The sequence below is a fragment of the Setaria viridis genome, chromosome 9 (genome assembly GCF_005286985.2).
Source record: "Setaria viridis chromosome 9, Setaria_viridis_v4.0, whole genome shotgun sequence".
Lineage (NCBI taxonomy): Eukaryota > Viridiplantae > Streptophyta > Magnoliopsida > Poales > Poaceae > Setaria > Setaria viridis.
In genome coordinates, this window is record NC_048271.2 from 46,417,274 (window position 1) to 46,441,129 (window position 23,856).

General features: G+C 49.3%; 3 protein-coding genes and 2 long non-coding RNA genes across 5 annotated transcripts; 2 read left to right on the top strand and 3 right to left on the bottom strand.

Annotated features, from left to right (window-relative positions):
• Positions 1-3,632: 3,632 nt before the first annotated feature.
• LOC117840489 (probable galacturonosyltransferase-like 7) lies at positions 3,633-5,733 on the bottom strand. The gene has a single exon (XM_034720996.2). The coding sequence runs from the start codon at positions 5,085-5,087 to the stop codon at positions 3,960-3,962; it is 1,128 nt and encodes a 375-aa protein (XP_034576887.1). The 5' UTR covers positions 5,088-5,733; the 3' UTR covers positions 3,633-3,959.
• Positions 5,734-8,047: 2,314 nt separating this feature from the next.
• On the top strand, positions 8,048-9,461 carry LOC117836686 (uncharacterized). Its single transcript, XR_004636142.2, has 2 exons — positions 8,048-8,998; positions 9,120-9,461. It is a non-coding gene; the product is annotated as an uncharacterized lncRNA (long non-coding RNA).
• A 93-nt stretch (positions 9,462-9,554) lies between these two features.
• LOC117836687 (uncharacterized) lies at positions 9,555-12,900 on the top strand. Its single transcript, XR_004636143.2, has 2 exons — positions 9,555-10,765; positions 11,481-12,900. It is a non-coding gene; the product is annotated as an uncharacterized lncRNA (long non-coding RNA).
• Positions 12,509-14,480, bottom strand: LOC117836685 (uncharacterized). Its single transcript, XM_034716153.2, has 2 exons — positions 14,037-14,480; positions 12,509-13,873 (listed from the first exon to the last, which is right to left on the bottom strand). Exon 2 carries the CDS (start codon positions 13,799-13,801, stop codon positions 12,509-12,511), a length of 1,293 nt encoding a protein of 430 aa, XP_034572044.1. The 5' UTR covers positions 13,802-13,873; positions 14,037-14,480.
• A 2,497-nt stretch (positions 14,481-16,977) lies between these two features.
• On the bottom strand, positions 16,978-19,232 carry LOC140221369 (F-box protein At5g49610-like). The gene has a single exon (XM_072290909.1). It carries the CDS (start codon positions 18,702-18,704, stop codon positions 17,415-17,417), a length of 1,290 nt encoding a protein of 429 aa, XP_072147010.1. The 5' UTR covers positions 18,705-19,232; the 3' UTR covers positions 16,978-17,414.
• Between the last annotated feature and the right edge of the window lie 4,624 nt (positions 19,233-23,856).

Here is a 23,856-nt window from a genome sequence, read left to right on the forward strand (position 1 = left end):
ATCATGTGGTGTATTATAGCAGCAGCGTCCTAGCTTGGCATGCATCTGTGAACTGTGATCTAGCAGCGGTCCATGCCATAATCGATCAGGGCATGAGCGGCCGCGCACTCGCATGTGGGGGGCAGAGCTAGATATCGTCGTCATCATACACGTCTGCCTGAGCAGGAAGATGTTCCTGTCCGATCGAGTTCCGGTCAGGTTCGGGGTGACCTGAGAATGGCAGGGGGTACTAAACTGAGAGATGCGATATGGCCTAGTAGATTCTCATCATAAAATCTCGTGGCTGGAATCATTGGAGCACGGAAAGTTTGGCAAGGGGTGATGTCGGTGGGTTGGGTTCGATCTTCTGAGGCAGAGAACTGGATGGTTCGTGGACGCCAGGGACAGCAAATAAAGCTCGCACATCGGCACACGTGGATCACACATTGGGGAGCCCATGGACAAATAAAGGAGTATGCAGAGTTACTGCGTCGGGGATATGACTACCAAAGAACAAATATAGGACCTATTTACTGTAGCAAAAAAAAAATTCCTGGTTGGACGCAACGGCAAGGGGTTGGTCACAAGGACAGGGGAGAAATGGCTTGCGCACAGCAAGATCTCATAATAGAGCTCGACCATCACATGGGATATTGGGGGCTAGCTGTTCGTATGTTCTTTGATTCCATTCAAACTCCCTACTGATTGGCTGAACATATGCCGCCACGCCATCCACCGATGCACGACCTTCGCTGTTACAACAGTTCACGTCCTTCCAGCATCGTTCACAGAGATACTCTTCAGCGTGTAACTCAAGCTACATACTATGTGGAGCCGGAATAGTGCCTGAACATTGACCAATCCCTTAACCGTGCAACGAGCAACAAGGCTTGTTCCATCATTCCATCTGAGGCAGTGCACACGTGCCATCCATCGGCATGTTTGAGACGAGAAGCTCCCATCAGCGTGACATCGTCTGAGATAAGCTAGCTTATGGAAGTAGGTAAGCTCCCCAAACAGAATTATTCCTTTTTTTAAAAAAAAAACTCAACTCGACTGAACTCAGGCCATAGAATACAAAGCAACAGTATTGTAATCTTATCCCCACCCTAGGAATCCCTCTCGCTCGGGGCGCAACATGCACGATATGATCGCATATAAGGGTCAACAATCCAAGGACCATACTTTCAGGGGGTCCATACGCCGTCTTTCTCAGGCATATAGGCAAGGCAGCCCCACCGTACGTCACTGTTTAAGCAGGCCCCGTCGTACGCCGCCGCGGCACGTCGCGCCAGTGGCCCAAGGACACGCTGCGCCACCGAAAGCCCAAACGAAATCCTCCTCGCGAGACGCACGCAACGGTTTCCGCCTCCCGTCCGTGCCAATACGTCAGATGTGTTGTAATGCCCACGCGTCGACCATCCGAGGAGAGGTCCTCACGGCGCTCGGTTTGGGACCGTCCCCCACAGAATTTTTTTCCCGCCTCGTCTCTCGCCGCCGCTTCCACTGCAGAGGAGCCTCTTCCGCTGTCTCTCGTCTCACCTACCATCGGTGCGTGCGCGCGCGTGCACCGGGTGCCAGCGGCCATCCAGAAAACTCCGTTCTTTAAAGCCCACGCGCGCCGTCGATCCCACCTCGACGTCTAGATACTTGTAACCGGAGAGCCGGTAGGAGCAGCGCAGCAAAAAAAAAAGAGGCAGGCGCGCGCACGGGCACGGGGCTCGCCCCTGCCCCTGCCGGGCGGATTTCCCTCGCGGCGGGCGGGCGGGCGGTCGTGCCGGGCTCAGCGACGCTGACATGCCAACCGACGCCAGGAGGCGCTGGAGGAGCGCGCGTGAACCCCCACCAGAACCCCGCGGCGTCTCATGAGATGCCGTCGCATCGCCGAGGACCACCCCCTCAACCTCAAGGTCGCTCTCGATCTCATGAGAGATGACTAATAGAGCATTGCGATACGGCACTGGTAGTCCAAATGCAGCAGCGGGACAGCAAGTGTATGCTAGCTATAGGGGTTCCAGAAAGGCCCTAGCGTTTCGCCTTTCTACCATACCAGGAGAAGAAACGAACAAGGTTTTGCTGGAGGCAGGGCATAAAAAAGGTAAAGCTTCTGGCGACAAAATACATGGTTTGGCATTGCTTTGCAGATGAGACAGAGACTAGGAATGATAGCCAAATGCTCACATCGGCAGCCACCCCAGTTAAACAAATACTGATTTCAGTAGCTGGTGAAAGCTAGCAGTTGTCTAGAAGAGTGAAGGAACCAAAGAGTGCCTTTCTTTCCACCATCACAAGTGATCGACACTGTGGACAGTTCAAAATGAACTTCAGATAATCAATACGTCATAAAGAAAATCGATTATAGCTGATAAGGACATTAGGTGCACCAGAATTCCGAGGTACAGAAAGGCAATCAGATCATTTGCGAGGCTTTAGCGTTACGAGTGAAATCAACCATGTATCTGTCCAGAATGGAACGTCGAAATAAAAAAATAACAATAATTCGACCGCACGGCGTGCAGAGTAGAGTTCTGAGCTCTCACACAACACGAATCTCACATGTAAGCAGCTGATTAGCTGGGGCTAATGGCTAAAGGTTCAAAGCCTCCCCGTCGGTTAGGCCGTCACCGTCAGCCAAATCAAATCGACCGAGCATAGCTGAAGAAGCTGAACTGTGTGCCTGGCGCCCTGGCGGGGGAAGAAACCGACGCGTGTGGCGAGCACCGAGCGAGACCGGTGTCCCTTTACCACCTCACCGCCGGCGGGGCCCTATCGCCAGCGACTGTCCCGCACGAACGATACCATGCGCCTAGTGACACGAAATGTTTCTTTTCCACCCACATTGTTCACAAAATATTGGCTGCACGCATTGAGCGGAGGGCGACAAGTAGATGCTAAGTGGGAGCTGGCAAGGAAAGTGAGATGATCAGAAAAACAAAAGGTTCTTGGCGAGGGAAGGTGAGGTGCAAGCTTGGAGAAAAGAAAAGGAGGAGACTAAAAGAAAAGTAAAAAAATAAAATCCTTGATGGAGTTATATGGCGATGAGAGGTCAAGAGGGGAGAGGAGAGGGCAGCGGCAGCAGCACAATAATGATTTTGCAAAAGAATAAAGCGGCGAGGATGGCGAGCGGGAGTGGCGAGAGGCCCCACCGGAGGAAAAGGGTGAGGACCCCCGAAAAGAGAGGCGGTCTTGGGCGGTAGCTCACAAGTCCCGTGTTGCTTGCAGCCACCGAGTCCCCACACCAGCCATTTCCGCCTGCTTTAATCCCCGCGAGCTTAGTTAACACTTAACTGCAATCCCCTCTGCTTATCTTCGGCGAGTGCTTAAGCGCGGGCGAAATGGTTGTTAGTGTCAGTCAGTTCGTGCACGGCCACAAAGGAGAGGATTCCAAGTTACTCATGTTTGTGAGCGACTGACGGTGACTCGGCCATTGATGGTCCAAGGAACCGGTCCATGGTGGGAGTGGTGGTGGTATCCTTCGAGTCCAGTGGCAGGCATTAAGGGTTGTGCAGGTGCTGCATTGGACTGACTGACTCTTCGTTGAGATGGACGGGTTGATTGGTTGGATTGATTGCAAGAGTGAATGAGAAGACACCGAACAGCAGAGGGTGAGGGGGGAGGGATGAATGAGAGATGGAAGAACAAATGCAGCAAAGTGCAAAGTCTATTTCTCTGTGCTTTTATTTATGGTGGTGTTGAGGCTGCAAGAACTGCAGCTCTGTAGAGTAGGATACAAATGACCTCTGTTTTTAGTAACAAAACGATCAAAAAGAAGTGGGAGAAGAGACCACTAATAAGAACAAACATGAACAATCTAGCACAAAACATTTAATCGAACCCAACTGAAAAAAGAAGAAGAAGAAGAAAAAGGGATGAAAAAACATATAGTTTGAACAGGTAATGGAAACCAAGAATTAGAAGCTCAGAATTTGTACGGGTCGGCCAAAGAAGGAAAAGAATCTTTCTTTTTTCAAGTGTTGCGATTACCGGGACTCCTCGGCGGCGCCGGCGCCGGCGGGGCCGTACAGATCGAAGGGCGCCCAGAGCGCGTCGAGCGGGCACGGCCGCCCGGCGCCGAGCCGCGCCCACGGCTTGCCAGAGCCGGACCAATGCAGGAGGCTCACCGGCCCAGGGTGGAGGTCGCGGCAGCTGCCCAGGACATTGTCGCCGCCGAGGCCGTGCTGGTTCCACCGGTGCTCGATCGGCGCCACGTGCCCCGCGAACACCAGCAGGAAGGGCGGCAGCGACCCAAGCTCGTAGATGCGGCCCGGCGGCGACTTCTGTATCTCCATCCACCGCTCGATGCGCTGCGTGTAGCCCGCTTGCCGCCACCGCTCGAGGTCGAGCACCATGACCCCCGTGTTGAAGTAGCACGGCCGCCGCCCCGCGAACGTGCCGGCGAACCGCTGGTCCGACCAGAACCGGCCGGTGAAGTACTTGGTAAAGTTGGCGTGGCAGTACTCGGGCGCGCCGACGGTGCGGCCGCCGAGGTCGGTGCGCCAGAGCTTGGCGACGTCGTCGACGAGGACGAGGTCGGAGTCGAGGTAGATGACGCGGCGCACGCAGGGCTCGAGGAGGTCGGCGAGGTAGTTGCGCGCATAGTTGAGCGGCTGCTCCAGCGCCTGCCGCACCGACGTGGAGATGAGCCCCCGGACGCGGTCGGGGTCGAAGTAGTAGACCTTGAAGCGGAGCTGCGGGAAGACGGCGCGGACGAGGTCCCCGAGGCCCGGGTCGGAGACGAGGAAGTGGAAGAAGACGCTCTCGGGGCACCTGGCGTGCTGCACCACCGAGTGGACCGCTGCGACGGAGCCCCTGAGGTACTCCTCATCGAGCGTAATCGCGATGTGGACGAGCGAGGGGTCGCAGACATTGGCGGCGGTGCCGTTGCCCTTGCCGCCGCCGCCGCAGTCGGCTGCATTGCGGAAGGACGGGGCGCGGCGGAAGGCGATCCCCCTGGCGCCCCCCGCGATCTGGCCCGGGAAGCGGACGCTGCCGTCGAACTGCGAGGACCGGATAGCCTCGGCGGGCGGGAAGGACTGGAGCGACGGTGACAGCACCACCATCACCATGGCGGCGGAGAAGAAGCCGGACAGGCGCGCCACCCACAGCATCGCGCTCCACCGGCTCGGCCACCGCTTCCTCGCGCCGGGTCGCCCGCGTGGCGGCTGCTGCTTCGACCGGCCCCAAGAGGCCAAGACGCCCGTGCAGTTGCGCGATGGCGTCCAGCGGCCGCACGGCGAGGCTGGACCCAAACAGAAGGGAGCACGCAGGCAGCAAGGCAGGCACCCCCGCCTCCTGAACCTCAATTGGATCGCGCCGCGCTCTCCTGGCAGGTGGCGGCGGATCGGCGCGTGGAGTGGGGGCGAAGCGAGCCGGAATCCATGCGAGGCCAGGCGAGGTAAATGGGGGTGGGCTGGGGAACAGAGCAGCAGGATGCGGAGGCCGGAGGCGGCACCCACCAACCCACCGCGGCACGCAGGCAGGCGATTTCCCCCTTTCGTCCGTCCCCTCCCCTCGCCTGCTACCGGCTCGGCTTTTCTCTCTCGGCGCGGTGGCGTGACGGTGGCGGCTGCTGCGGTGCTGCTGCCTGCTGCGATTTCGGGGATTTGCGGTTTATCTCCCGGCCTCTCGCCCTTTTTCCTCTCTGGACTTTGAGAAGGGAGCGGAGTGGGGGAGGGCACGGAGGGGAGGAGGCAGCTGGCGGATCGGCTGGGCGGCAGCGGAAGAGGACGGCGAACCCAACTTTTTTTTGTTTTACCGCCGGTGCTGCTTCCCTCTCTTTCCGCCTTCCCCGTGGTGTTTGTTGTTTCGTGCCAATCGGTAACGAAATTTCGAATTCGCATGATATTTCTCGTGGGGTTTCGAAATGCTGTTCACTTCGATTCAATAATTTTCTTCTCGATTTGTATAGATTTAATTCATAGTGTGGCAATTGGGGAAGTACAGTACTGCACAATATCCCATCATATGTTGTACCGATAATTCAAAGTAATTGAAGAAAGAAATGAAGTTTACATATTATTGTAGACTTTAATACTGTCGCGTTTTGTCCGTGTAATCGTGCATTCGAAGTTCAATCCGCACCGATTATTTTTACAACGCAAGTCCTAAAAGATAAAAATCAAAAGTAGAGCACATGAGGGCATTGATTTAAAAATAATTATCAGGGAGGTTCAAGCTTTAGCACATGGAGATCTCGATTCAACAATAGTAAGCTAACCACATGCAAGGGGACTCGGAGGAAGCAACTGGTCTGGTCCGGTTGTGCAGCAGCAGCAGAGGAGGAGCAAGCAAGAAACGGATATTAAAAAAAAAGTTCAAAACTTCACCAGCCACGGTATTCGATCGATTTGGGGAACTCACCTCATTTCTGGTTTTACCAATTCGCCTTTCCTGTTTTTATGTGCTCGTTTGCTTTAAAGTCGTGCCTACTGGGCAACAAAATTTCGATTTCGCGCGATATTTTTGTGGGTTTTTAAATGGGTTCCGCTTTTATTCAGCATATTTTTTAATCTGTATAGCTTTTAATTCGTTGTGAATTGATTGGGCAAGGTGTCGAATGTTGTATCATATGTTCTAGTTCAAAAGAATTCCTACTATTTTAGAAAAAGGAATTATTTTAGCCTTTGCGTGAATTTTGCCCTTAACCACTCATGCTTAATCTCTAAAAAAGCAACAAAATATACGAATACAAAAACAACCGAGTGCTAAGATTATGAGAACATAGCCAGCCATGTTTGACGAAAATCTGCATTACGTCTATCCTATTTCTAGTTCCCGCACCTATCCAAATGTCTATAGAATTTGAAATTATAAGTGGAAGAAAGAATTTGAATAATAAGTTCTCGACCGTGCTATAATAATTCTTATTCCAATTTCCATTCCAACATAGGTGGGTAGAACGTGCCATGATCATGATCACAACAAAACGAACAGTGTTGTAGCATATATTTAAAAAATATCATATAACACAAAATGATAACCAAAAAGATCAGTTGATAATAAAAATTAATAGCGATCGTGTTTTGATCCACCTCGAGTTGAAAACTCTTAAAATAGCTTAAAATTTAGGCATACCAACCTCCCTTTCCAAATACTTCTTACACCAGTTAAAGTATATTTGTTTATGAGTATTGACACTTTGCATGCAAAAATCATTTCGTATTTTGTCCCTACACACTATCTTCTTTTCTCCACACATGAACGTTATTTAAGTTGTTGGCACTTTATAATTTTATATTAGAAAAAATGGAACACCTCAGCATGCATGCACTGGTTACAAAATGGCAAATATTTGGAAAAAAAAATCACTTCCTCATTCTTATGGTTTTTGTTAGAAAGGGAAGTACTACACATGAGGCTGTTTACAAATAAAAATTACCAACACCGGATGTTCAAGTTGAGCATATGCCGATCTCGTTTTTTCTTTCGAGGAATGAGGAAATGACGATCTTGATTCGACAATAGTAAACTAACACATGCCATGGCCCATGGGAAAACGAAGTGCTTACTATAATGACGAAGCAACTATGATCATCACAATCATTTCTGACCAAAGAAAAAAAAGGAAAAATAATCAACAGCGTTGCAATCATAAATCATTTCTCTTGCTAACCATCTGGCCTTACCCTAGAAAACGATATCCCAGCTATCTTCCCGTGGACCGTTGACTTCAAGCCGGTCGAACGCTCACGTCGGGATAACGTTGCCGTTTCAAGGTTTTTTTTAAGACATCCCGTCCGCCTGTGGCGAGCTGAACCTGCCGAGTGCTGACATCCCGGATCCAGCCTGAGATTTGTCCGTCTTCACGTCGGGTTTACGGGGGCGCGTCGTGCGTGCGAGGATGCGAGCGCTGCAGTGAAATGACGGCGCCCTGGCCAACCGTGGCACGAGGCAGCGAGTTCGTCGGTGGCGTCGGTCCGCGCAGCCTCGGTCTCCACGTTTTAGCCGTTGGCGGGCAGGCGAGCAGGCCACCCCGTGTCGCTGCCAGAGCAGCCCCACCGCTCCTGACACCTCGCTGCCGCCTGCCGGCCGGCGATGACGCGCGCGGGCGGGCGGCGCCAGCCTGTGAGCACGGTCGGTAGGGCCCACTGCCCAGCCCGCCGAGACGAGGCGACGACCCTGAGCCGTAGCGCGCTGACACGTCCCGGCGAGCTCGCGCCGCGGCCGGGGCCTCGTGTCCCTGCCCGTCGTCGCGGCGCGGGCGCTGCGCCCTCCTTCCTCGCTTGCCGCGACGTGCTGAATTGTCCGCGCCCGGCCTGATGTGTGTGCCGCCGCGATTTTTGCATGTTCTTTCCCTTGCTCTCCGGAGTCGTGACGGATGAGACATGATCGAGATCGAGAATACTCAAAGTGAAGCACGGCATGGCGCTGCTACTGCACAACAGCTGGCCACGACAGCGGTGTACCTGTCGCCCCGGAGTTGCAATCGTGACACGTACACGCGTGTCCTGTTTCGATAGAGCCCTGTCTTCGGCAAACGGGAAGACACGGATGTGAGCTAGTTTTTCAGAGCCTGCACAAACCAAAAACACGGGTTTTGGTGGACCCATGATTGTCATACGGGTATGATCAATTCCAGAGAACAAACAGCCTTATCCATTTAGCTGATGAGCCCATCTATCTATAACTCGGCCGTGACTTGACTTGTTGGGTGTTGGCTACTTGGCCTCGTACACAATTTCAGTTCCTTCACATCAGAAAAGGAGAGAAGAAATTCAGTTCCTCGTCGCCAACTGTATTTGCGAGTACGGAGCTCCATCCATGTGATGCCTCGTTCGCAGTCGCAGCCGCAGCGTTTACTCCGCCTACTTGGCGAGGGTGATTGAACTGTTGGGCTCTGAACAAAAGCGATTGACTTCTTCCTGTGTTAACATGGCAATTTGCAAGCTTGAATACAATCATGCTCGCCCACCTGCTGATGATTGGGCTGGAAAGGCTGGTTGCGTTTTCGTTCGGAATGTCCAGGAATAAAGCAACCGATGGGCGCACATGGCGACTTCGTGCGTGGAGGCAAAGGCAGGTATTATCCTTTAGCCGAGGCCGCTCCATTATTCCAGACTGACAGAAGCTTAACCTGCCGAGCTGCCTAAACATATATTCCATCCAGTTTTCAGTTTTCTGAATTACCTGATGCTGCCCAGGCAACAGCTAAGGGGACTGGCTGACAATCTTGCGATGGCATGTGATGATGTGAAGTATTCTGCTGTCAGGTTGGTAATAGGATCACGTGGGGACTTAGCTTCGCGGAGGCAAAGACGCAGAATCCCGATCAAGTGTGCGGTGAATGCTACGTTTCTCCAGCTTTTTTCCGTGGGACTGAAGGGAAGGAAGGCTTTTATCAGTAGGCTCCTGGGCCGATGCCACATTTTTTTTTTGCACAAGCAAGGCATAGTAATTCCCAAGGCATGTGCTGAAGATAGTATCATTCTGTCCCTGAGGATAAGAATTATTATTGACACGAAATTCATGAGCATCTTGCTTTATCCTTCATGTTGCCAGGAAAAATGCGTACACCCCGTTTGTATGTTAGTATTGGAGCTCATAATTAAGAATTGAAATTGGATACTAACAAATATCGTTGTTCGGATGTTTACGGAATTGAGAATTGGTATTAAGAACCAATACTATGGAATCCAATTAGAGCTTAAAACAACGCTTCCTCGAAACCGAGCCTCACCCCTCCGTATTGGGATGAATTGGCTTGCTCTTCTTCTTCCGTTCTTCGTCGCCCAACCTCCGCCACAGATACGCATCGCCGCAAACTCCGCCCCAACCTCCATCGCCAGAACTTCACCGTCGGCAGCCGGCGCTGGAGATTCCCCATCGATCTTCTCTCTCGTCCGGCGCCAAGGTTAGGGATCCTCGCGTCCGTGGCCCCCTCCTCTTCCTCGCGGCTGTGGCCTCCTGCCCTCCTCCTCTTCTTCCTCGCAGCCGGCGTCCCTTCCACCTCTCCCTCGCGGGCTGTGGCCGCATCCCCCTCCTCTTCCTCACGACCGCGACTCCCTTCTCTTTTTCCTTCCGCACCGAGCCGCACGGCGGATGTGCGCGCAGGGCTGGGTGGAGCGCCGGCCAGCGGCGGGGGCCTGCGCACGGCTGCTCCCCTTCCTGCTCAGCTGGTTGGAGAGATGGAGAAGATAAGTCAATTCCAATTTCACCGCATACACACCCAAACATGAATCGATATTTATCAACTGGTTCGATTCCAAGTTGTAATTTTATTAACATTCAAACAATAGATTTGGTATTGTGAACCATTTCCAGTACTAATCTGCTTTGGTATTGAACCCAATTCAATACCAAATCCTCCAATATCTACGTCCAAACGGAGCCTGATTGTGATGACGAAGGCTCGACACAAAATGGACTTACGTACGATGGGCCTAGTCCAATTACACAGAATGGACTTACGTACGATGGGCCTGGCCCAATTAGGTCTATGGGCCAGCCCATCTGGAATCCCTTTGTCTCAGTGTCCCAGACCAACAATAAGGAATTTTTCAGGTCATAGGGACTATTGAATGGGGAATGCTATAATATTGGAAATGAAAATATTCGTGTTCATCAAAATTTTCCTACATCTGTGGGACATATTCAGAATTTAGGGAAACAGTGTCGTATTATGTTTGAAGATTTTGAAGTACTTTTTTCTCTGGCGTCTCAAAGTTGGAACTGCTGAATTCATAAATTGATCAATACCAAATGGTTGGGAGTAATGTTGTAGATGCATTTGTGACCTTCGATATGGTACCCATTGCCTGGGAGCAATTTGGTCATGTGGCACTCTCAGGTATCATTGTCAGCTATTTGATTCTTATGAATTTCATAAATGTCAGGCATTCATCTTCTTGCTGATCTTTTGCAGAATAAATATACTGTTAAAACTTTCATTCGGTTCTCTTGGACTTGCTAAGCGTAAAACATTTCCGAACTGAACATCGTTATCCTTCAAAAAAAGAAAAAAAGAACTGAACATCGTCATGGGTGGAATAACCTCCTTTGACAGTAATTTTAGATTGCATCGATCAATACACATGCATTTCGTTTAGTTTGGAAGGATCATCAGCTTTATGATTTTTTTTTTGTTTACATAGTCATGTTTTCACTGTCGCGATAAGTTTGACTAAGGTAAACAGTACAAAAGGCCTCCGGAAATTGTTGGAAAGTTTATTTCAGAGGCGCAAAGTCCTGAGGAAGTTGGGAGCTGAATTTCGTATTGCTTCTGAATACCGCAGCCAGTCAAAAGTTGAATATATCCCTAAGAGTCTCAGTAGGTCTGGAATTGAGGAACAGTGCCACCTTTTACTAAACTGCATGCTGTGGGTAATTTCCATGTTAAATTCTTTTTCATGTTTTTTACTGCAATTATTACAAACAAACCATAGGCATTATATAGCTTGTTCCATGTCAAGCCCTTGACACTGTTGCTGACCTGGTGTTATTTTTACATCTATGTATGTCCTATACTTCTGAAAAAACTGATGTTCTGGTTTCATTGTCTCCAGATGAGATTACTTCTTCTTTTGGCTCTTCATTCAGGAATGAATGGTTCGCTCCCACAAACCCGATTTCGCTTACCTTGGCAAGTGATTTTTCTGATAACAAACATTACCGATGGCGTTTTAGCTGGAGCATTTTCATCAGTTACGTATCATGCAACTCGATATCAAGTACTCCTCTGTTACATGGCTTTGACGGTGAGAAGGTTCAGGTGCCGAACCTGGTCTGGTATAGCATTACTCTACAGTGAACCTAGGATGGTTTGGTTAAGATTCATGTTAATAGTTGACATATGGTTCGCTACCAGTGTTTGCACCTCTGGAATTTGGTGGATCCCTCAACTGAGAAGTGGAGCTGCTGTGTTCCATTCAGGATTTTATCACGTCACTAGCACAACTTGGGTTTGACCACTTTGTCGGATTTTATCACAGCCAATTGCATTTTGGATCAAGTCAATGGACATATTGAAAAATGGGAACAAAATACAGTTATGAGCCAAAACAGCCAGATCAAATGCAGGATCAAACTTTCAGTTTCATAGCTCTACTAAGAGAAGCATTTACCAAGTCATAGAAGTTCTTCAGATGCATTTTTAAATTAATTGACTGAATTCTGGAAAGGAGAAACAGAATGGTACATCATTTACCATCATCAGCCTTTTAGCAGGAGTATGACTGTGCCCGTGGCACTGAACATTTTCACACGCAAATTTCAGGAAACATGCTCATAGGAAATGCACCGGAACAACATAGATGGTCTCTTTGAAAATTTAGTCAAGGTCAATGGAAAACAACAAATATGCTCTACAGCCAGCCTACTCAACAGCAGTACCCCCCCAGTCTTTTACATTCATCACCAAGAGTTAAGCAAACATTCAACATTGAGTAGTAGAGAATAGAGAATGTGAATATCTGATCATGATTCTACCTTCAGAGAGTGGGAAAAGGAAAGCTAGTTGATTCAAGCTTCATCTACAGAGACTGCAGTATTATGCATAGCGCAGATGTTGAAAAATTGCAACCACCAGCACGGACTAGAGTCCCTGGAAGAATGGCGGTTCAATAGCATCATCGGGCTTCGGCGCCAGAAAGATTGCATGAGGAAGAAGGGTCTCCTTCAGGGTATGCCTAACCAACGGTGTCTCCTCACGAAACTGAAACTTCTGAAGCAAATTCCCAATCCTGTCACAGTGTAACACCAGCTTGTTCTCGCACTCGATCAGCACATCCCCTTCTGGTGAGACAACACGTGGAAACCAGTCTATGTACTGCAAAGCTGGTATCCGCGGCACTTGAATTGTAATCCGGCGTATCTGGACCCAAATGTCGTTGCTGTAATCCTCTAGACGCCAGAGCTGTAGCGTTGGCTTGCCGTTCTTGGAGACGGACATGGCGAGCTTGTGATCCATTTCAAGCAGTTGCATCCTTCCGTTTGTAATGGGATTGGGAGCGGTCTTCCAGCTGAACACCTCGGCCTCTGTGTCGAACACCAGAATGTGGTGTCCTTGGCGCTCCTGCGGCGGCCAGTGCAAGCTGCCGCGGAGCTGGACGGGCGGGGAGAGCGAGGCAGGATCCAGCCCGATGTCCAACCCCACGTCCTCGGTCGCCGCCGGCGAGATGGGGCACCCGATGCTCCTGGCCTCCTGAGCGCCCACCGTGAGAACGTAGTAGCAAGTCGATGCCTCCTCATCATCTTTGCCTGTGTGGTACAGCACACGGTACTCGCCGGAGGAGACGTGCTCGTAGAGCCCAATCACGTCGCAGTCTCTGAGGTCCGGGAGGGCAGCCCACTGGCGCGTGGCGGGGTTGCAGACGTACCAGCTGTTGATGAAGGAGACGAGGAGAAGGCCGTCGATGGAGGCGTGGACCATGAGCCGGGGATCGTGGCCGCCGCCGTCGCCGTCCATCTCGCCGTAGTGGATATTGTCCTTGCTGAAGACGAAGATGGGGGGAGGTTCGAAACCTTCGTCGTTCGCGATGTCATTGTGGTACTCGTTGTCGGTGAACCGGAAGATGGGGCGTAGCGTGTCGGAGCGGAGGTCGAGGGCCTCGACGCAGTAGTCCCTGAGCTGGATGTAGCGGTCGGGGCAGGCGTTGCGGCCGAAGCAGATGAGCGGCTGCGGCGGGTGGAGGAGGTGGACGGCGGCGAGGAGGGGACGGTAGGACGTGACGTCGCGCAAGACCGTGCAGACCGAGCGGAGGCGCAGGATCGACCTCGCAGGAAGGCGGCGGAAGATCTCAATGATGACGCGCGGGGGAGAGTCGCGGAAGAAGGCGGCGGCGTCGGCCTGCCTCGGCTCCGGTTCCAGCGCCGCCGGCTCCGCCATCCTCGGGGCCTCCTCCGCGTACCGGGTGGTTGGGTCGGTCGCAACTGCTCCACCGACACCAGCAACTCGTCCCTGCGAAACGCAAACGCGGCGGTGGGGTAACCGTCACCCGTCAGTTTGGCGGCCGGCGACGCTGCGCTGCGTGATTCGAAGACGCGAGGAAGAAGGGGACAAATCGGGATCCCGATCGCCAAAGCACGCGGAAACTCCATGGGTGGGTGAGTCGAGAGCTCACCTCTTCTCGTTGCTCCGCCGCGCCTGCTTCTGGTTCCTCCCACCGTTTCGGTTTCCTCCCCCTGGCCGCTGCGCCAAAACCCACAAGACGAAACGGCGATGCAGGTGGGGTTAGTTATACACCTGGCGTTTGACAGCTGCCGCCGGCGTGGATGGTGGGCCCGAGCCTGGGCGCCCTGGACGGTTACTCAGCCGAATCGGCACGACAACACACACCACCACGGGCTCTGCGTTTTTTGACTGGTGTCCATGAAAAATTGGTTGGTTTTCAGTGTTGGGCTCTTATTTCCGTGACCGCTGAGAAAAACTGATCACACGTACTGTAATTCTTAAGCCATATCGTTAGTATGGATTACGTTCCTATCTAAAAATGTGTACTTATATTTTAAAAAATATAGGCAATGCATCATTGTACGCTCTAGCGTTGACGTGCATTGCGTATATACTACTACCTGTCATGAGAAACCTTCAATTTCACTTGGTCATGGCAATACGCACATAGATTGGGTCGCAAGCTGCAGCTTCAGCCTGGAGATTAGATTTGTGCTACAAAAAAAATTCAGAATCCTGAATGTTGCTGGGAGAGTGCGAGTGTTTGTTTTTTCTCAAGTGGTGACGAATTCATCACTCATCAGGCTGTGTCATGGTATCTATCTGGCTGATCCGCAGGGCTACTATGTTTCTGGCCGTTAACAGAAGCCAGGCCCACTTTAAAACCTTCACTAGATTTTTTGGGTGCGTTTGGTTCCCTTGGCTTATTTTTAGCACGTGTCACGTCGAATGTTTAGATACTACTTAGAAGTATTAAACGTAGACTATTTACAAAACCCATTACATAAGTGGAGGCTAAACGGCGAGACGAATCTATTAAGCCTAATTAATCCATCATTAGCAAATGTTTACTGTAGCAACACATTGTCAAATCATGGACTAATTAGGTTTAATAGATTCGTCTCGCCGTTTAGCCTCCACTTATGTAATGGGTTTTGTAAATAGTCTACGTTTAATACTTCTAATTAGTATCTAAACATTTGATGTGATGGGTGCTAAAAATAAGCATCCGGAACCAGGCCTTTATTTCCCCACCTGACAATGGGCCGGCCGTACTCCATCGTCACTGATTTGCACGGGAAAGAAACGCCACGCGGCTAACGGATTCTAGAATGCTCTCCGGTTTCTACAGAAACACCGGCCGCCGCGACGCGCCCACCGCCGTCGGGTGTCAATCGGCGAGGGACGAGAGATGGGATCGGCCATGGCGGGGGATGTTGGGCAACAAAATGCATTATAGTGATGACTAAGGCCCAAACAAAAGATGGACGTACGTACGTCGGGCTCGTCAATTGCACAAAATGGGCTTGCATACAATGGGCCCGATCCAATTAGCTCTATGGGCCAGCCCTTCGGGTATTGTCGCTTTGTTTAAAAAAAAAAGCGAGGGGGAGCTGCCCCCACCATTTTTCATTAAGAGGAAGCGACTTCGACTCCTGGCCACGGAAAAACTCCCAAACCCTAACTGCGTCAGCGGGAGGGATTTTTATTGTGCAGCACCCAGGGTTCAAGTCTTGGGTGGCACCTCTAGATGTCCTACCACTGAGCTACAAGCTCATCTACGTCCCTTTGTTTCAATGTCCCAGACAATAATAAGGAAATGTTCAGGTCATCCGGACACTGGATGGGGAATGTGAAACGACAATGATCAAAATTTCCCTACATCTGTGGCTCATACTCAGAATTTAGGAAAAAAATTGTATTACGTTTGAAGATTTTGTAGTACTTTTCTCTGGTGTCTCAAAGCTTGGAACTGCTGAGTTTATATTGTTTGAATATCAGATGGCTGGGAGTAATACTGTAGATGTATTTGTGACCTTGAATATGGTACCCATTGCCTGGGAGCAATTTGGTCATGCGGCACTCTCAGGTGCCCGTGCCAGCTATTTGCTTCTTCTGAATTTCATAAATGTCAGGCATCATCTTCTTGCTGATTTTTTTGCATAATCAATGTATCGTTAAAACTTTTATTTGGTTCTCGTTGACTTGGCAAGTGTAAGGAGTTACCATTTACTAGTGGTAGTGCTTGATGTATATTTTTCATACTGATTTGATGATATATTGGTTCTTGAAAGTTGATTTGTGCATCAGACATGTTGTCAGAACTGAAGATCATCATAAATGGAATTGCCTCATTTGACAGAAAACTAATCTTAGATATCATCGATCAATACATTTATGCATTTTGAGTTTGGAAGGAGCATCAGTTTTGTGATTTTTATTGTTTACATACAGTCGTGTTTCACTGCAGCTATAAGTTTGACTAAGGTCAACGGTGCAAAAGGCCTCCAGAAATTGTTGGACAGTTTATGTCAGAGAGGCAAAGTCCTGAGGAAGTTGGGAGCTGAATTTCGCACTGCTTCTGAATACCGCAGCGAGTCAAAACTTGCATATATCTCTGGAGTTTTAGTAGGTCTGAATTTGAGGAACAGAGCTACCTTTTGCTAAAATGCATGCTGCGGATAATTTCTATGTGAAATTCTTAAGGTTTTTGGACTGCAATTATTACAAACAAACCATAGGCATTATATAATTTTTTTATATCAAGTCCTTGCTATTGTTGTAGACTTGGTGTTATTTTGGGTTACATCCCTGTGTGTCTTATACTTCTGAAAATGGTATTCGTATTTCATTAATTCCAGATGAGATTATTTTCTTTTTTTTTGCTCTCCATTCGAGAAGTGTTGGCGAACCTGGTCTGGTATGGCATTACTCTACAGTGAGCCTGGGATGGGTAGGCTAATATTCATGTTGATAGTTGACATAAGGTTTACTACCAATGCTTGTACCCGTGTATAATTTTGGTGGATCCCTCTAACTGAGAAGTGGATATGCTTCTGGTCTGTTCCATTCAGGATTTTACACTAGCACAACATGGGATTGAACAGAATGTAGGATTTTATCCTAGCCAATTGCATTTTACATCAAGTCGATGTCATACCCAAAAATGGGAAGAATGTAGTTTTTAGCCAAAACATCCAGATCAAATTCAGTATCAAACTTTCAGTTCCACATTTCTACTAACATAGAAGCATTTCCCAAGTCATAGAAGTTCTTCAGATGCACTATTAGATTAGTTGCCTGAATTCTGGAGAGGAATACCATAATGATAAAACAGTTACCATCATCAGTCTTTTAGTAGGATAACTTAGCACTGAACCTTTTGACACGCAAATTTCAGGAAACATGCATATAGGAAATGCATCAGAACAAAATATAGATGTTTTCTTTGAAAATTTAGTCAAGCTAGTTGATTCAAGCTTCATCTACAGAGACTGCGGTATTATGCATAGCCGAGATGTTTAAAAATTGCAACCACCAGCATGGACTAGAGCCCCTGGAAGAATGGCGGTTCAATAGCATCATCGGGCTTCGGCGCCAGAAAGATTGCATGAGGAAGAAGAGTCTCCTTCAGGGTATGCCTAACCAACGGTGGCTCCTCACGAAACTGAAACTTCTGAAGCAAATTCCCAATCCTGTCACAGTGCAATACCAGCTTGTTCTCGCACTCGATCAGCACATCCCCTTCTGGTGAGACAACACGTGGAAACCAGTCTGTGTTATGCAAAGCTGGTATCCGCGGCACTTGAATTGTAATCCGGCGTATCTGGACCCAAATGTCGTTGTTGTAATCCTCTAGACGCCAGAGCTGTAGCGTTGGCTTGCCGTTCTTGGAGACGGACATGGCGAGCTTGTGATCCATTTCAAGCAGTTGCATCCTTCCGTTTGTAATGGGATTGGGAGCGGTCTTCCAGCTGAACACCTCGGCCTCTGTGTCGAACACCAGAATGTGGTGTCCTTGGCGCTCCTGCGGCGGCCAGTGCAAGCTGCCGCGGAGCTGGACGGGCGGGGAGAGCGAGGCAGGATCCAGCCCGATGTCCAACCCCAGGTCCTCGGTCGCCGCCGGCGAGATGGGGCACCCGATGCTCCTGGCCTCCTGAGCGCCCACCGTGAGAACGCAGTAGCAAGTTGAGGCCTCCTCCTCATCTTTGCCTGTGTGGTACAACACACGGTACTCGCCGGAGGAGACGTGCTCGTAGAGCCCAATCACGTCGAAGTCTCTGAGGTCCGGGAGGGCAGCCCACTGGCGCGTGGCGGGGTTGCAGACGTACCAGATGTTGATGAAGGAGACGAGGAGGAGGCCGTTGATGGAGGCGTGGACCATGAGCCGGGGATCGTGGCCGCCGTCGTCGCTCTCCACCTCGCCGTAGTGGATTTGGTCCTTGCTGGTGACGATGATGGGGAGAGCATCGACACCTTCGGCGTTCGCGATGTAATCGTAGTACTCGTTGTCGGTGAACCGGAAGATGGGGCGTAGCGTGTCGGAGTGGAGGTCGAGGGCCTCGACGCAGTAGTCCCTGAGCTGGATGTAGCGGTCTGGGCAGGCGTTGAGGCGGAAGCAGATGAGCGGCTGCGGCGGGTGGAGGAGTTGGACGGCGGCGAGGAGGGCCCGGTTGGACGCGACGTCGCGCAAGACCGTGCAGACCGAGCGGAGGCGCAGGACCGACCTCGCAGGCAGGCGGCGGAAGATCTCAGTGATGACGCGCGGGGGAGAGTCGCGGAAGAAGGCGACGGCGTCGGCCTGCCTCGGTTCCGGCTCCGGCGCCTGCTCCGCCATTCTCTCGGGGCCTTCTCCACGGTCCACGCGCCGGGCGGTAGGGTCGCAACTGCTCCACCGACACCAGCAACTCCTTCCTGCGAAACGCAAACGCGGCGGCCAACGACGCTGCGCTGGCGCTGCGTGATTCGATGACGCGAGGAAGAAGGGGGCGAAATCGGGAACCCGAACGGCAAAGCACGCGGAAGAAGGACGAACTCCATGGGTGGGTGATTCGAGAGCTCACCTCTTCGCGGCTTCGCCGCGCCTGCTTCTGCTTCCCTTCGTCTCGGTTTCGTCCCCCTGGTCGCTGCGCCAAAACCCACAAGACGAAATGGCGATGCGGTTGGTTAGTCAGTTATAAACCTGGCGTTTGACAGCTGCCGCCGGCGTGGATTTGCACGGTGGGCCCGAGCCTGGGCCTGGACGGTTACTCTGCCGAACCGGCACGGCAAAACACACACACACACACACACCCACCAACACCACCCAACGTGCTCTGCGTTTTTGAGTGGTGCCTATGAAAACTGGTTGGTTTTCTGTGTTTGGTTGGGCTCTTGTTTCCCTGACCTGTTCTTTTTAGAACACGAGCTTCATTACTCAAATAGCAGGATTGCAATCGTCATTCAGGATATCACGTACCGGAAGGGGTACTATATCTAGCCACTCACCCCGGACCAGTGAACGAGAGACCTGTTCGGTACAAAGATTTGCTGCCCTATTGCATGATCTAGGACTGAAACACAAATTTTAAAACCAGGACAACTCATGCCAAGCTCCTCTATCTCCATGAGAATCTGGGAGATCTCAGACTTTTTGCATTTTTAGATTCTTCCATAAGTCCACTAGTTGTTTCCGTGACCGCTGAGAAAAACTGATTACATGTGATTGTTAAACCGAGCGTATCCTTAGTAAGGAGTACGATGCCTATCTAAAAATGTACTAGTTAAAAAAAATACAGGAAAAGCATGATTGTACGCTCTAGCAATGACGTGCATTGCCTAGATACTATCTATGACGAGAAATCTTCTCTTTGACCTGGTCATGGCAATACGCTACGAGGGGACATGGATTGGATTTGCAAATATTCTTGTTGTTATTGATGGAACTCACTACCATGCACGATAGCAAAGCTGCAACGTCAGCATTTGGACAATTCAGATATTCCATGTTGAAAATCTAGGGCTTGATTCGTTTCAAAAGGTCGAGTCAGCTTGTTTGGCTCACAATCAAGCATTGTTCAACATGAATATTAAGATCAATGTGAAAATATAACCATACCAGCAATATATAAAATTATATGTCCAATGACATTATGGAAATCAATAAGTCAATAAACTAGGACAATATAGATGTTTGGAGATTCAAAATAAACTTACTAGTACTAGATTAGACTTATATATAAAAAAGTTTGACACAATCATATTTATTGAGGAGAATGAGCAAATTGAACGGCTCATGAGTGTCTCATGAGGAGTCTCGTTAAAAAAAACAATTTAAAATTAATACTTGGCTTAATTTGTTTAAAAAATGGAGATGAGCTAAACTCATCCTAACCTATGAATCAGCGCACGCCACTTTCAGGGAGTATCAGGTGCTCTACCAACAGCGCGCTGACATCGGATGCGAAAGGAGCTACTCGTACTACATCCTCATGGTGGGCTCTCAGCAGCCTAGGAGCATCCGAGGCAGCACGTCGTCGGCTCCCATGGTCGAAGCAGTGTCCAGGGGGCTGGTGGGCGCGGGTGCCATGCCGCCCGTCCTTCACGGCAGCCTGCACTGTCCGCCGCACTGGTTCCAGGAGCACAACAACATACTGCTGTCGAGGCGGAGGAGTTCAGATGGATGAGACGTCCCATGGTACATAACAACAAATTCCTATTCTAGACGGAGGGCAGACTTGGCTTGTCCCGCTGCGATCAAAGTGAGCGGATGGTTGATCTCTGGATCAAGCAGGATTACGACAAAAATGGCTCCGCAAGTTTCAGATTGAGTTGCCGGATGTCAACGGTGTTGCAAAGATATACCAATGGATGTTACCATTGTGTCTCAAGAGCGAGATATGCTTGTGGAGTTTGCGAACATGGTGCTCCATTGCGACAACAGGAGACTCAAGAGGAAGATATGCTTGTGGAGTTCGTGGACATGGTACATTGCAACCACAAGGGAAAAGTACTGCGCACTTTTAGTCTTGGTGGCCCCTTCATCTTGTTTACATGACATATGCTCAAAGAAAGTCTTGTCCCACGTCTATTTCTTACGATGTGAGAAGGATGCAATGCTGATACAATGAGCTAACTACAGTCCTTTTCATAGTAGTGCTGTCCCTTCATACATTCCGTCAGATAAAGAATAGGGTCATTGTTGTCGCACTACCTTTCTGCAAAGCTATTAAGCAAAAGGTTGAACTCACTATGTGTTTGTTGTTGATTTTTTTACATCAAACTATTTGTCTTATCAATGGCACAACACTATAGAAGAGGACACCAGTTCTTTTAAGTGAATAGTAATTTCTGCATTATTTTGTTATTGTCTTAGACTGTATCACGTTCATGGTTTTATTGCTATTAAGAATTCAGTCTTACAATTGAAGGTTTCAATGGAAAATTGCATTATCTATTTTGTCAAATCTTGAGATCCAGAATTGATGTCACCCTTTGTTTGATGTTGTTGTATAGGGAGTTTTATGTTACTTGATTCCACTTCTTAGTTTTGTTTATCACTGCATTTATTATTACTCGTTACTACGATAAATTGTTTAATGCAAAATTAGTAAACTAAATTAGCTATACGAACCCGCGTGCCAAACTATCGCTAGGGATACATGCTATAATTATATAGAAAATGGCCATGGGTGAAGCATATACGATTTGGTACAAATGGAAATAATGCAAAGATCAAATGAGATATTATTGAAGACTACTTGGACTTCTAAATTGGATTGTAGCATGGCCAAACCTTCATCAAGACGATGGAGATACATATACTATTAAGTGTGGATAGATAAAATATAAAATTCACAATTTTTTTTGACATAATGATGACATTACTTGTGCAATTTTGTTGGATCTTTTTATGCACATGGCTCGTCTTGATATGATCTACAAGTGTTGTCGCGGAGGGTGGGAGACCGGAAGGCGGAGGGTGGACGGTGGAGGCTGGAAGACAGTGACTTGTTTAAAACAATATTTTTAGGTTTAGAAAGAGAGAGAAAGAAGTTAAAATGTTGATTTTGCCCATGGATCCACCGGTCAGTTCTTTCCTTTTTCATCTCTTCCTTTCTCTTCTATCTTCTTCCTCTCACTGCCTGTCTAACCCATGGCCATGTCAAACCACAGCTCGGCGCGGTGGCGTGCAACGGAGAGGAGATGGAGGGTAGCGGGCCGGGATGAGCGGGGCGCTCGCAGTGGCAGCAGAGCAGGTTCCAAACCTGACGCAAGCAGACGGGGCACAAGTAGGTTCCACCGGAATCCAGCGCTAGCACCAGAATCCATGAAAACCGCGCGTCAAGGCTGGCGGCTATGGCCCCATGTGACGCCGCCACCGCTCCAACGCACGGGGTGCTGTCGTGGCCCATGCCTGGATGCGTTGAATGCCGCGCTCCTGGCTGCGCCCTTGGGGCCACAGGCGGCGGCAAGTGCGCCCCTGGCCCGATGCCGCGCTCCACCCAACCTTGCCTCATCAAGCAGCCGCGCACCGCGCCGTTGCCAGAGGTCGCCCCGTGCCACACCAGATCCATGCGCTACCGAGTGGGCCCAAGCCCGACGCAGCAAAACGGAGGGAGGAAGGAAAAGAATCTAACCTGGGGTAAAAATGACATTTTATCATGTTTCTCTCTCCTCCTTAGCTTAAAAATAATATTATTTAATCGAGGCGGTGTCTTCCAGCAAATTTGCATCAAATGGTAGTGTCTACCAGCATAGTCCGTTTTGAATGGTGTCTCTCAGCAAATCGACATGACTTTCAGTGTCATGTAGCAAATTTTGCCTTATATGTGTTGTGTAGTGCACGCAGCACGCTAGCACACATGCTCATTAGGACTGGACCAGATGGTGGTGTAGTCCCTGAAGCACCGATTCAGGAAGTTAAAGTAACATATATATTCTGTTAATATCACAAAACAACATGCGGTATTTTGGCATGCTAGCATACATCTGAGACTGAGATTTTTTTTTTGAATTTAGTTAGGCAGCGTCGGTAATTTTTCCACAGCCAGCTCCGTAGGCTCGGTCTCGATAAAAAACCGCCAGAAAAAAATCTGGTTTTTGTCAGGTGTACGGCTGGTTCAGCGCTAAAACCGGCAGTGAATCACGACATTCACCGTCACGGATTAGGAGGGTGATGACGTACGAAAAAACATGGAGGAGCCTTACTCAGAATAATAAAATAAAGATTTTTACAAAACATGTAACTGGTATGAACAAATACACAATACTAGGACATGAACTTTTGTGCTGTCATTTGACAAGGAATTTCCCCTTGTTTATGGTGTGTGCCCTTTGGTTGCCCGCAATTGGTTTTGTGCTTGAATGTGCAAGACACTCAATGCATAATAGTTTCACGTTGAGGAGCACATGCGGTGTTCTCTCTTGTAAACGATGATGGTGAATTGGTTTTTATCTGAAGATGAGGTCACGAGGTTGAGGTTCCATTGCAGTCTATTATTCTGAATTGGAATGACCTGCACAAGTAATTCTTACTAGTCAGTGCAACGAGATCAGATTGTTTGCCTGTTATTAAATGGAAGTTTCATACTTCAGAAGTTCAGATCAACACTGTGCAGAGTCGATCTTTTTCTCCTTTTGCATACTTAACAAGTTGATTTTTGTCATGAGAAGTCAATATTGGACTAATTGCATTTTTAACTGGGGTTCATACTTTCACCGTGATTATTCATTGTATGAGAAAATCGGTCATGGCGGTGCGCTACAGTGAACTTGAACCGTCAGTATTCCTGCTGATGCTGACAAAGAAGTCACACACTCGTTTTGCAAGTTGCAGGTTCAGAATTTGGAGAGCTCTGTAATGTATTGTGTTGTATTATCAGTTCTGTTTTAAGTAATCGTATCCCATGGAAGTTAGCTTTGTGTAACCAAAGATTACCCTGAACCCTCTGACCATATGTGCGAATGTGCAATGTTACCGAGTGAATTTCTGACTTCTGACTTTTTCA